Genomic DNA, 14,248 nt, shown 5'->3' with positions numbered 1-14,248 from the left:
CCGATGAGTCTGCATAGCTTGCCTCGCTGCTTCTAGCAGCAGGTTGTGTATGCATGGCCAGTGAGCCTTCATTTTTTTCCAGGAAGCTTGTGGCAGAAAAACTTTCTAAAGAGAGAGAAAGGATTATCGGGAACCAGTATTAAAAAGCCTGGTTTTGCTTTTACTTCACAATAAAAGCGAAAAACTTTCCAGAAAAAAATGGGAAAAAGGGCTGAAGAAATGATCATTACTGCTTGAGATGCTCAACGTACCAAGCCTGCTCCTCATCTACGCTTCTTCCTCACACTAAAATACTTTTCTTTTGGGGACAAGACGTTCAGAAATACAAAGTGTGATTTATATAATATGCTCTGTTTGCTACAGCTGGATGTTATTCCTTGGCATCTCCCATTTACAAGCAGTCTTTTCCTCTTTGATCTCTTTTCAGAGGGAAAGAATAAGCTGAGAAGGATCTCTCCGTGGTGCTGAACTATTTTGAGCTGAACAGCTGCCCTTAGGCCAGCCAGAAATACGCAGCGTGAGGCAGTGATATCCTTACTTCAACAACGCAGTTGTGACAAAAAAAAAAGAAAAACCTGTGGCTGGAAGCTTTTGGAAAAGCAGTTCAGCCCCTGGTTAGTTCGCTGTTCGTGGAACATTATAGTTTCTTTTTTTTATCAGAAAGTAAAGCTGATCCACCTGATCTTTGACTGCAATTCTTAATTCTGAATACATCCATATTTTCCCTTTAGGCTAATGATGTGGTTTTCCCTTCTAAGGCGCCTAACTGTAAAAACACACAGCTTTTTAAGTTGAAGATGAGAGCTGGCATCAGTTCTTCTTTGCTTGGCGTTAGCTGCTTAAATGTGCAGAAATGTGTGAGAAAGGGAAATAACAGACTATCTTATTTGTTTCAACCTCACGTCATCGGGGTCGAGAAGACGATTTCTTACTTTCATAGATTAGTTGATGGTTGAGTGCATGAAGGTTCCGACTGCCAGGATTTAAGTGGAGAAATAAACTAATTTGAGCACGTTAATGCGCCACAGCAACAGTACTTGCTTGTATAGACAGGAATATGCAGACGCAGAAACGTAGCATTTAGCCAAATTACATTTCACACTTAAAAAGGCTTCAGAATTGTGTCAAAGTGTGTGTGCACGTTTTGTAAATGTGCAGTTGAGTGTGTGTGGAAGGAAATATAACACAGCAAACTGCTGCCAGGAATGTTTGAGCATTTAATTACAAAACCATCAGAAAGTCTGCATGATCCATCCTGTGAGCTGTCCTTCCTTTTAATCCAGAGACACCGTGTGCTTCATTGCATAATTGGGCCCCACATAATAACCTCATCTCTATCATCTCATACAAAGATTTCCTCAAAATATCCCTTTAATGACAATTAGACCACCAAATTCCACATTTAGGAGTGGGATTAACAAAAAAAGATAGTACATAATGCAAGAAAGCATTCTGAATGAATGCAGAAACAATTACTATCATGGAAAATGTTAAAGGAGATGCTTTAAAAAAAAGGTTATTTACATATTAGCATTTAAATATTACCTGACAGCTTGTTCTCACATGAAAAAAATAATTTCTTAAACATATTTGACCTCTGCTAGATATTTTAATTGCTTGGCTCACAGGGTTGACGTTCAAGCTAGTCAGGCAGCGAGACTGCACACGCTTAATCTATTCTAACCAGCTGTGAACTATGCTCATTAGTTTCCTGAGAATTGTCTGTGCTTGAGCAGTATTAGAGTTGTGCTTCTTAAGAGGGTCTGTTACAGGGAAAACGGATACAGCATCATTTAACATGTAGCCCATGTGTGAAGCAGGAAAATGTTTTTTATTAGCAAAAAATATCAGAAAATGCATTTGAAAATCTTTTGTCTGAGGTCTGCTGCTACTGAGTAACATGAATTAATCTGTGTTGGGGTTCAAGTTTCATCATTTCCCCTTTGGTGTCTTTTTCTTTGGTATATTTTGTACGCTATAGCCGTAATCAGTCAGTTCAAAAATAATTATGCATTAATTTTTCTGCAATGAAAGCCCTCTTGTTGAGGTTATCCCGATTGTTGACCATTCAATGGCATCATGGCCCGCTTCAGCTTCCTGAGGAAGAAGAGCCATTGCTGGGTGAAGAAGGCCCAGCAACGGCTCTTTGTGTGTTGTGCAGACAGTGTTTGGTTATTGATCGATGTCTAAATAAATAAATAAATGGTTACTATTTATTGAAAACTGTACCCTGGGTAGAATCTATCACTGAATTGGTGACTAAGTGACATTCAATAATGTACATAAATTAAGTTACACTCAACATACTTCACTTAATATATAACTCACGTTCATGTATGATGTTAACCCTTGAGTCCTCGATGGTGACGGCGCGCCAAACCGCCATTACGCATTGGGACTCAGGGAGTTAGATGATAGGCTTAAAAATCGAATATAAAAAAACTACTGCTGGCTTCGCATTTTTCTACAGGAGCCCAGATTGAAAGCAAAAACAATCATTAGCTCTTGAGATGACTTTTTGTATTTTCTTTTTTGCCTTTTTTAAATTCCTCTATAAATTGTCACACATATTGAAATGAATGTTTAGGGGGAGGGGTGTTCTGTTGACTCCAATCCACAACCTCCCCACTAAATGCTACTAAATCATACCAGCTAGAACATTAAAGTAATCTGTGTATCCAAGTTGTAACTATTCTGGATGTTTTTTTTTACTTTCCATAGGCATTACTTTTTTTTTCTTGTATGACTAATTTAAAGGTGCCGACAGGATGCCGAAGGTAATTTCCTAACAAGATATTTGCCGTCATTTCATTTTGATCTAAGTATGGAGCGAAGCCTGCGAAGGCAGCTCAGGCAGACAACTCAAGCACAGCTCATCTCATTAACCCTCAGCAGCATGTTGAAGGTGCAGGATGCTTTCCTTCTACTGATCATGCAGACGGAGAGATGCACATGCCTCTCCTAGCTGAAAAACCGATGTGCAACCAGCGTGTGATTCTTCCTGTTTGACTTCTAATAAAAAATGATGAGATAAATGGAAAATATATCATAAATGTTGTGGGTGTTTGAGGAATGTTCTTCTTCTGTGTGGAGTTTGGAAGTCTTCGCCGTGTGTTTGTGGATTCCCCCTGAGTTCTCCAGCTTCCTCTGATTTGACTGCAGACACAAATGTCACTGGTTATATGTCTTTCGATTTGGCCGACTTTTCCCGGGTCTTTGCTTGGATAGGCTGTAGCCCCCCCACTGACCCTACACAGGATATGCATTTACAGAAAATGCATGAATAAATGAATTTAATAACAGGTTGGAAAGTACCCCCCCCCTAGTGTACACTTCTACAAAACTATAAAAAAGATGGTACACTGGTACCTCTACTTACGAATTTAATCCGTTCTGGGAGTAGCTCCGTAACGTGAAAACTTCGTAAGTAGAGACGCATTTTGAATGTAAATGCACTAATCCGTTCCAAGCCCCGCAAAAGTATGATATTTTTTTTAAATATTAATTTACCTTTTAGCTGTTACTTTTTGTCCTCTTTGTTTACTGGTCCTTTGCGGTGTTTTCTACCTCGCGTTTCTTGAAAAACTGATCCAATGACGTCTGCTTTTGCCGGCTTTTGACAATCCGTCGGAAATGTGCGAGGCAGACGTCATCATAATGAGCAATAGCCCGACTTGTCAACACTTTTTCCGGGTGACACGAGGGGGACACGAATAGCATGCTGGGATACACGCATACGCAACGGGTTGCCAGGCAGATTTTAGGCGATAGCCAATGGCAGAGCAGCTACGAGCAGCTATTTTTGACTTCGTATCCTGAAACGCCTTCGTAACGAGAGGCAATATTTTCCCATTCAGATACTTCGTAACCTGAAACTTTCGGATGTAGAGACATTCGTAAGCAGAGGTACCACTGTATTCATTATAATTGTATTTTTGTCCTTGTTGGACTATGATTCAAACCGATTTTTGTTGTTGCAGGATTTACACAGCTGCTGCAGTTCAGCTGTTCACCTTCTTTCGTTCTGGACATGAAGCTGCCCTAAGGCTGAGATATCATGCATGCCACCGTAAACTGTCAGCCTCCCTTGTGCCTATCACACCGTCCTTCAGGGCATCAGTTGTCAGGGCAAATTTGCACAAATAATGACATATACTCCTGCTGACAACATTCATATCCGATCATACTCTGCTGATTGGTTTTATGCATGCTGCTCACACTTGGGCCACCGACATATTGACTGATCCCTGAGTTCTGTCTGGCACCCTTTGGCTGTGTTTGTTTTCATCTCTATCATGGCCTATTAAGAAGAAGAAGAAGAAAGCTCAAGCTTCTCTGCGGTTCCTTCTGTTTTCAGCAGGCAGGCGAATGCTGAAAGCAGCTCAGCCCCCTTCCTGCATTGAAATCCATGAGGCGGGATGATTGGATATATATTCACTGCACGTCAACGTCCCTGAATGGCCTCGTCTACCTTCGCTCTCAGCACTCTAGGCTCACTCACTGATATCTATCTCTAATGAATACAGTGGCGTTAGGGGTAAAAAAAAAAGAGAAGAAGACAAAGAGGTTTGTAGCCCATCAAGCTGAGGGTACTTGCATTGAACTTGGACCTAAATGAAACATTAAATACTGCCATATGTTGCATCCCACTTTCACACTGTGACATGATGGCAAAAGAGTTCCTGGGACAAATTCCAGCTCCTAATTTTCATCAATCACCTCTGTTCTTCATCTCGTACCCGCTGCGGCGCCTTTCACGTCGTCCAAATGGGCAACGTTGCCGCTGCACAATGCAGCAGGGAATTAGATTACTATAGAATCACAGTGTTCAGTGATCACCAAAATAACTTCTCAGAATCTAATTAAAATCTACAGTATGCCTCTCACCGGTGTATGAACAGACCGACCTTACGTTCAAAGGCTTCTCCCAGCCGACAAGCCAAAACACAGGAAAATTAAACGAGGTAGGAAAGACAAAAAAGAAGGACAAATAAGTGCGTGTGTGTGTGTGTGTGTGTGTGTATAGGACTGTTTCAGAGAGAACCCAGCAGGACATCCATGGAGCTGACTAGCAGCATGTTTTAATGGTAAGGGCAGGCAGCAGATAACAGCTCTGTACTCCTACAGCGAGTGCAGACCTCTCTAGCAGCCAAACAGACTGAGCCTATAAACTACAAGCAGAAAGCGCCCCAGTAAACTGATTGTGAGGATACTTTTTTTTGTTTAACTTTTTAAGCTCATGATTACAATCTTTGGATCTCGTTTTCAGGTCGGATTTGGTTGCTCCTCGGAACTAAGTAACAATCCACTCCATGTTGCATGTTACGCTGGTGCCAGTGATTAAGGATAAGACAGGCAAGGTGGGGAGCCTGGATAACTACCGGCCAATTGCTCTTGCTAGTGTAATTTCTAAGGTTTTAGAAAAAATCTTATTGATTCGCTTAAGTCCTTTTCTTAACACCACTGACAATCAATTTGGGTTTAAAACCAAGCACGGTACTGACATGTGTATTTATGGTCTGAAAGAAGTGATTGACATGTATAAGGCTAAAAACTCCTCTGTATTGGTGGGCTTCATCGATGCCTCTAAGGCATTTGACCGTGTGAACCATCGGAAGCTGTTCCTGAAGCTGAGGGAGAGAGGTGTGCCAAACTGTCTCCTTAGAATCCTGGCATATTGGTATGCAAATCAGACCATGCAGGTTAGGTGGGGTAATGTGGTCTCTCTTCCTTTTACTGTGGGGAACGGTGTCCGCCAGGGTGGGCTTCTTTCGCCGGTACTTTTTAACTTCTACATGCATGATCTCTCTGTGCAGCTCAACAGCTGTAACACTGGATGTGTGCTTGGTGACACCTTGATCAATCACTTCATGTATGCTGACGACCTGGCCATATTGTCACCGAGCAGTGCTGGCTTCCAGCAGCTCCTGGACATATGCACTGGCTATGGTATCAGGTTTGATGTAAAGTATAATGCCAAGAAGAGTGCCGTCATGGTCTGCAGAACCAGAGAGGATAAGGGTTTGGACTTCCCAAACTTTTATCTGTCAGGGCAAGTGCTGTCTGTCTGCAGCAGAACTAAATATCTGGGCCACATCATCAATGACCAGCTGGGAGATGATGATGACATGTATAGACAGCGGCGGATGCTGTATGCGCAGGCCAACATGCTGAAGAAGAAATTTAGTTTTTGCTCTGAAGCGGTCAAAGTCACCCTCTTCAGGGCCTTTTGTACGCCACTCTATACTGCCCCCTTGTGGATCAAGTACAAACAGGCCAGCATGCAGAAGTTGAGGGTGGCATACAATGACTGCATGCAGATACTTCTCAGGAAGCCAAGATGGTCCAGCGCCAGTGAGGTGTTCTGTGGTGTCGGGGTTAACACACTTAATGCTCAGCTGAGACACCTGTCATACAGGTTTATATGTCGGCTGCATGACTCAGGGAATGACATCATCAGAACACTGACTCAGCCAAGCCTAAGTGCTGTGAAGTTTAACTCAGGTATTTGGTGTCATTGGTACCTGATGTTATTATAGGATTACTGTGTTTACTGTGTAAATGTTGTAAATGTTGTAAATGTTATGTGTGCTTTTTAATTGGACCATTGTGTCTGCAATAAAGATTTGATTGATTGATTGAATGAAATGAAAAATAAAATAAATAAAAAGCAACGACAACACTGGAGCCAGCACTGACCTCTGTTCCAAGCAGCTACAAGATTAAAATACAGGAAAAATTTATCATAGCTCCAGTAACAAATGGTTTGATGCCACTGATTAAAATAATAACATACTAAATTAGGACGTCTTCATACTGACTAAGTCGAGGCAATTTGAATGTCTGTGTTACAAGGTCGTTCATTATATGTAATCAAGAGCTCGGAGCAGTGAAAGGCAGAGAGCAAGCCTGACATTTAGTCTCTTCTTATTTGTTTTAATTCTGAAGTCAGCTTCTTGTGACAAGCCATGCATTTTGTGGATCTGATTAAACTACGTTGTCCATCCACCGTAGTTTAGGATTAGCATTTATGGTCAAATATACATTGTTGATAAGGGTAGGATTATGGTTTGTGCAGTGAATGCAGATCCTGAGATGGCTTCACCTGTAAATGTATGCTGCAGTTTCTTTCGAGTCCACATTACTGTCTGTGTCCCAGCTTGTACTCCGTGTTTGCGGGGGGTGGGAGAAAATGACAACAGTTGCATAAATGAACAGGCAACACAGGGGACATACCAGGTTTGTGAAGCAAAGTGCCACTAAAGGAATATACCCCCTGCAAATATCAGACCGGGTCTGTGGATATAAAATATTATCTCGTTAGTGTTTCATCTTATTTCTCTGTTTTCATTGATTGGTCATTTTGTTAAACACAGTGGTGGAAATCATACATTTTGGTGGCCGTAGTCAAAATCTAATTGAACAGTGCAGGGGTATGCAAGCACTTCATGCATATAATTAAAATATTTACAAATGAATTGCAATTATCTACGTATGTTGCATAAGAAGTATTTGTTACTTTATTATATACTTTAATATCTTTCGAGGTGAATGTGGTTTAAATTGTAAGAGCCTTGCTCGTTTATCAGAAGGTCAGTGGTTCGAGCTCCAGTCTCCCTGCCGATACATTATTGAGCAAGATGCTTGACCCCGACTTGCACAACTGAAATGAATCAGAACATCTTTGACAATAGGAATTGCCTTGGAATTTGAATTTAATAAAGGTCAATCCTTATTTTCGGATCTGTGCAGACGTTTAATATTGTACCAAATTTGAGAAGTTTTTTTGTGCAAACATTTATTGATCACATTTTCTGTTAATGTATTATCAAGCCCAACAGTGAGTTTCACATTCGGGCTTTTTGAGGAAAACACACGATAGATATTAAGGATTGTTTTATTTTTTTGTCCTTGTACAACGCAAGGTTGTACAATAAAAATTCAATTTTCAGCATCAGTCCTGCCACACATGTTGAATACGTGGCTATTAGTGCTGCAGCTCTTGAAAATACTTCATCTGTAGGGACTTTTCTTTGGCCTGGAACTACACTTGTTTATGATTTTAGGATGTAACTCAAAGTTGTTGGTTTTTTGTGTTGCATAATCCTATATTTAATGTCTCCTTCCGCCCTTCCCACTGCGCACCTTTCTGAAACACCAGTGCATTTTGGATGAATTTCATGATGAATTGTGGCACCTTGATGCAAAGATGGGACTAATGAGATGCAATTAAGATGCTGAACTCACTAATGGACTTTGGTCATCATTTATGATCCCACTCCACTCCACTCCACTCCTTCTCTCTGTGCCTAGAGAACGGTGATGGTGAGCTGCTTGTGAAGTTGAGTGTGTTTCTCACATTAGTGTGTCAAGTGTAGCGCAAGTTAATAGGCGGAAAATGTAATCTGTTGATTTTTATTACAGTTGAACACAATAAAACAATATGAACTTGAAGGGCAAGAACAAAATGGGACAGAGGAGCCAATGTATTACATCAATATTAACAATTGCAGTTGGCAGCCATAGCTTAAAATGTATCACTGAAGGCCAAGTGTACAAATTTGGATGCGCGCACAGGCTTACAATCAAACAGGATGGCTCTAAATAATGTCTTTATTTAGACCTATAGCTGTTATTAACTCAACTAAAGCAGGAATGCCAGGTATCACGTATGTCTCCTCAAGCTAGTTAGAGCAACTGCCGCATTGCTGAAGACTGGAAGGCTTCTTTCCACTTGCTCAAACAGGACCAGCCTTGAGTGTGCCTGCCACAAGGGCTGCCATCACTCACTGTCAAGCATATTAACTGCACAGAACTCAAACGTTGCGAAGCGATCTCCATGAAAAATAGACGGCTGCATTGCTCTGCTCATCCTGTCTTGGGGTTGTTATACTAGGTACGTTAAGTGAGTCAAGACGCAGTGGGAAAAAAAAAAAATAACTCGTGCAGAAACTGTTTCTAACGGCAACCATGCTCTCGCGGAGGAAGATATATCAGGATCATCAGAATGACGCTGAACATTGAACTGGTGCTTTGCATCCGCTCTGGCTTCTCTTTGTGACAGGATGCAGCCTAGAACAGAGGATGGGGGGGGCTCCAAGTAGAGGTTGAGGCCTCGCAAACGTAAAACTCCACTTAAAAACTCATGTAACATGTTTTCCGTTCATCCATCCATCCATCCATCCATAGAGAGAGAGAGAGAGAGAGAGAGAGGATCTTTAAAATTATGACTTGTGGGCACATTAGGCCCCCCCCCCCAGACCCTGCCCCTGGTATATCACAGCCAATCACTGCGAGGCGTTATTTGAGCATCTTCCTCACGAAAGATGAAAGCTGAATTGGTATCTAACTTTTTGATAAACAGCCAAACATTAAAGGTGCAGCCTGTTAACTCCCCCCCCCTTCCTGCCCTCTCAGGTGCTGTACCTCACTCTGGTCCAGGTGTAAGGACCTCTTGATGAGATCTCTGACGGCGGTTAGCTGCTTCTTCTCCTCGTCCTGACTCTGTTTGATCTGCAGGCGACAGCAGAGGTCTTCGTGCTGTGGGGAAAAAAAAAAGCCCAGCAATGAGGAGAAGATGCGATTTTACTTTTCGGGTTCTAACTTTCCAAAGAGTTCTGCGCTACATTCGGACTGAGGCTCGCGTGACTTTCATCAGATCGCTAAAAGTCACCTTTTCGGTTTAATTTCAAAAAGGACTCACAACTTGGCCTCGTAGTCCTTCCAGGCTTTATCGAACGGCTTCTTCAGATCCTGAAACAGAAGAGGAATCCAGACGTTCATGGAACGAACCGACCCCCCCCAAAAACATTGTCCTGAAGCTTTTCAAATTAATACATGCAAGACAAATATGTACGTGAAATCCAAGCGTCATGACTTATATAAGAGGATATTAAAATACTGGCCTAAAACGAATCATTTCTGACAGAATAATCTCACCCCTTTAATCCCCTTCAGGAGGGAGTCCGGTGTGAAGACGACATTGTGACCCAGGCTCTGCAGCTGAAACCAGACAGAAGATTACATCCTCTCGTCCTGAAGTATTGATCGGCTCATCGTTTGATCGGCGGTGTGACCGACCAGGTTCTTCAGAAGAGCGGCGAGTTCCTTCAGGAGGCAGGAGAACTTAACGAAGGCCGCTCCCAGTTCAAAGTTGTTCCCTCCCAGCATGCTCTGCTCCATTACCACAGCAACATAAACATCAACAACAACAACACCAACATTCAGTTTGCGCCCTCTCTGGTTCAAAGCGGCCACCGTGTTTGACCTTTGACCTCATCCGGCAGAGCTCACCTCAATCCAACCATTAAAACAGCTGGAGGACCAGAAATGTCTTCTTCTCTGTGCCTGAGACACAGAAGTTCTGACTGAGATTTGGATAAGTCCTCCACTTTCTCCTCCAGCTGCTGGCTACACTGGTTGGCTTTTTCAGTCAATGTCGTGATGTTGTCCAGTGACTTGTTCAGAACCAGCCGGTCATGTCTTACTTGAAGTGACTGCACTTCCCCCTAGTGTTTCCCGGGAGTGCTGCTCCATTGTGTCAATTTTAGCCAAGTGTCACAAATAAATGCAAAAACGAACGTAGAGCGCAGACGTGAAGCTCTGTGCACATTATCCACGTTTAACGTAGAGCATAAATGAGCCTTGAGTTCTCTATGTATAAGGCTAAAAACTCCTCTGTATTGGTGGGCTTTATCGATGCCTCGATGTTTTGTTCTATATATATATTGATTGATTTTGTCTAGTTAATTTGAAATTGAGGGGAGGATTTTTATATAAGCCCTTTCGGCTTCTTTTCCTCTCCTGCACTATTATTTGCCTTTGTAATGTTTTGTTTGTTTATTATTGTGCATATGAATAAAAAAGAAATACAGTAAACTGTGTAGTAGATTATTTCTTTACTTCTGACTGCACCACGTTCAAAATGCAACATCAACATTTTGAACGTGGTGCAGTGTATAACATATATTATTGAAGTATAAATAAGCACTGGGAATCAAAAAACAGAGCAGAGGTCTCAGAAGGTAAACCAGCAGTGTCGTTAATTTACCACTTGGGGGCAACAGCGCATATAAACTTGTCTACTGGTGGAGGTGAGCAAAGAAGAAAATAGAAGCTCCAAATGCTGCGTCACCAATATAATCAAAGAAGAAGACAGAGGACAGAGGACAGAGGACCCGGATGCAATCACCAGGTTTGACAGATCACAGTGTCATTGCTATTTTAATCTATTTACATTTCTCCTCACACTGTTGTGCCAAAATATGTGTAAATGCTGCATCTTGCATATTCATTGTGACAAAGGTACTACCTGGATTAGGGCTATTTTGCACATTTGAAAGACGCAGTCCTTCGTACACACTGTTAGTAAAGCGGGTTGTACATTTATCTGTGTGTTTACTGTGCTATGAGGTTTGCACACTACACGCAGCGCTTTAGTATATCTGGGCCAAACACTCATCCAAATGCTCCTGGCCCGGCCCCTCTGTCAAAATTTCAAACCCAATGTGGCCCGCACGTCAAAAGGTTTGCCCACCCCTGAGATAAACTGTTGAATTTTCAACATTTTAGAGGTGGATGTCATGTAATTGCTGCAAATCCCATGCAGGGGTGAATTTTAATTCCATTCCAGCTTGTCTGTAAAAATATTATGCCACATCACAAATGATTTGCCAATTTTGCTCACCTTTTATCGTACTCTGAGTGACACCTGATCCCGGTCAGCTGCAGGCACGGAAGTCCTTTTATTTTGTTTGTTCTGTGAAGTTTGCCTTTGTGTTTGATGCATGCAAAGTTTTGATGAAAATGTGAGGCGTTCTTGAGAGCCACTGTTCACTCTGTCCGTTTCTGGGTGGCATGCAGAAATATGCGGCTGCAACATGGCAGACGCTACGACACAGGACCTGTTCCATTTGTAAGTGTAGAAGGTTGTTTCTAAGGTCAGCATACTATTACGAATCTTAGATTCAGGCCATTATTTTGCAGTCCTTAATTAAGCAATGAAAAAATGTATATCATTGTTTTCTTAATTTTGGCAGATTTGAGGCCAGTGCAACCAGTAGACTGTTTTTGAAATTACAGGATACATGCTGTGCGTTAAAGGAAGAACAAAGAGGAGCAGAACTAAAGGAGAATACATTCTTTGGTCAATATACTCTGCTGCCGGGTTAAATGAGTGCAACTCGATTAGCAGCAGATCACAGAATTTTCTAACTCGATACACTACAAATCTTTTTTTTAAAACTTATTTCACTCAGCTCAGTCAGCCCGATCCATGCACCCTGAATACACTGAGGATGCATGGATCGGGCTGACTGACAAGACAAAGGAGGACGACTTGCCAGGATTTCTATTACTACTATACTATTTATACTATTTCCCATACAGTAGCATCTTCTCATATTTACATTATACTTATCACATGCAGTATTATACTCTCACACACTAGTGCATGCTCATACGGAGCTGCCGTCGCTCTAAAGCACACTACTATGCTCCTTCACACACACTCGCATTATAGAACTATCCCTGTGTGTATATATATATATATATATATATATATATATAGGCAGCACGGTGGTGCAGTGGGAACTGCTGTAGTGATTGTCTATGTGTGGCCCGCGGTGCGTCCGGAGGCGTACCCCCGCCTCTCACCCTCTGGATCTGGCTTCCGACATTTTTCTGACATTTCTTTCTGCCGTGATGTGATTGAGGGTGAATATAGTCCTGCTTAAAATTCCTTGATTCTCGGAAATAGGCCTATTATATAATCGGAGGCTAATGGTGAAGTGGAGTTAATTGAACAGCGGACTAAGGCGGACTTGCGATCAGGCAGGCCTCAGTCTTTGTCAGAGTGGCAGCATCAGAAGTTGATTGGCCTGCTGCACATGTATGTGACAAGAAAATTGGACAAGCCATCAACACAGACAGGAGAAAGCATTTGTGTTCAAGTCTTTATGTCTTAAAAGCTTTTTTGGTTTTATTTAAGACTGTTACAGAAGCTTGTTAATAACAGCCATTTCTTATATGTCTTTAAATCGCCTTCCTGTCACACCCGCTCGCACAGCTACCCGTTTGCCATGTGTTCCTGTCTGCTCTGAGGAAGGCTCTGAGCATAGCACTGCTGGGGGTGCACCGCAGTGTGTGGATGGGCTGTTAGTCTGAACAACCTGCTGTACAAAAGGTTTCATGTTGAACGGATGTGGGCACAACTTTCGTTAGAACACAGAGCGTGCAGATGTTGATGTTCCCTATCAGCATGGCCGCCTCAGCTGAAGGAGGGGCTGAGGGGAAAAAACACTTCCTGTCTGAATAGCAGAGAAAGGTACAGACTCATGCTTGGGGTGGAGGGGGCAACATGCTTATGCAAGATAATAACTTCTGTGGAAATATGATGCATTTCTATTGCATGCATTTGTTGTTTGGACAGGTTGCTTTATGTTCATTTCATCTTAATTGCACCGTTTGTCTTTCTAATTAGAAGACATAAATCTGTGTTCCTGCAGTAATTACTCTGTCACTATTAAACAAACCGCTATCTGTAAGCTTCAACATTTACTCAGATCCAAAGTCCCGGGACTATAAAACACTGAGCTGTATTGTTTCCTCCGGAGGCAGAGCTTATGTAATCGCCGCCGTTTGTTTGTCTGTCTGTCTGTCCGTCCGTCCGTCTGTTGGCAAGAGAACTCAAAAAGTTCTGGACGGATCTTGATGAAATTTTTGGGAAATGTTAGGAATGTTTCCAGGAACAGATGCCTTCTTGGTGGTGCTATTTGAAATTTTCTGTAACATTGCAGTCAATGGAGCTTCAAAATATGTTCCTTAATATCTCGGTTTTTATTGACCGATGTTTATGGAATTTGACACAGTCATGTAGGGCGGGGGCCTCTATCTCGCCACTGAATTTCATCTGGTTCTGATCCAGAATGAGGTCAGGAAAAAATATTTAATTTTAACAATGAAAACCTCAATTATCTCATTAATTTTAGATAAAAGAAATCTGTTACAAATAAACACCAGCAGACCCTTTAAGTCCTGCGAGTTGCAAAGTAGGGCCTTGACGAATCAGACTTGTTCGTCCAGGCCATCCCACGGATGCTCAATCGGATTGAGATCTGGGAAAATGAGATGCGGAATCGACGCCTCAAACTCGTTGTCGTGTTCCTCAAAACATTCCCGAACCATTTTTACCTCATGGCAGGGGTGCATTATCCTGCTGAAAGAGGCTGCTGCCATCAAAGGATGGACA

General features: G+C 42.1%; 1 protein-coding gene across 1 annotated transcript in view; it reads right to left on the bottom strand.

The window, feature by feature from the left end:
* LOC137913884 (cadherin-13-like) overlaps window positions 1-10,182 on the bottom strand; it is a 198,792-nt gene extending 188,610 nt beyond the window's left edge. Inside the window, exons 1-3 of the mRNA XM_068757504.1 lie at window positions 10,081-10,182; window positions 9,940-10,002; window positions 9,427-9,540 (exon numbers count right to left, since the gene is read on the bottom strand). Coding sequence (XP_068613605.1) covers window positions 9,427-9,540; window positions 9,940-10,002; window positions 10,081-10,182 — 279 coding nt within the window. The remainder of the gene's footprint in view (window positions 1-9,426; window positions 9,541-9,939; window positions 10,003-10,080) is intronic.
* Between the last annotated feature and the right edge of the window lie 4,066 nt (window positions 10,183-14,248).

Source organism: Brachionichthys hirsutus, unplaced genomic scaffold (assembly GCF_040956055.1).
Source record: "Brachionichthys hirsutus isolate HB-005 unplaced genomic scaffold, CSIRO-AGI_Bhir_v1 contig_1409, whole genome shotgun sequence".
NCBI classification, from domain to species: domain Eukaryota; kingdom Metazoa; phylum Chordata; class Actinopteri; order Lophiiformes; family Brachionichthyidae; genus Brachionichthys; species Brachionichthys hirsutus.
The sequence above is the reverse complement of the archived record's forward strand: the minus strand, read 5'-3'. Positions and strand labels throughout refer to the sequence as shown.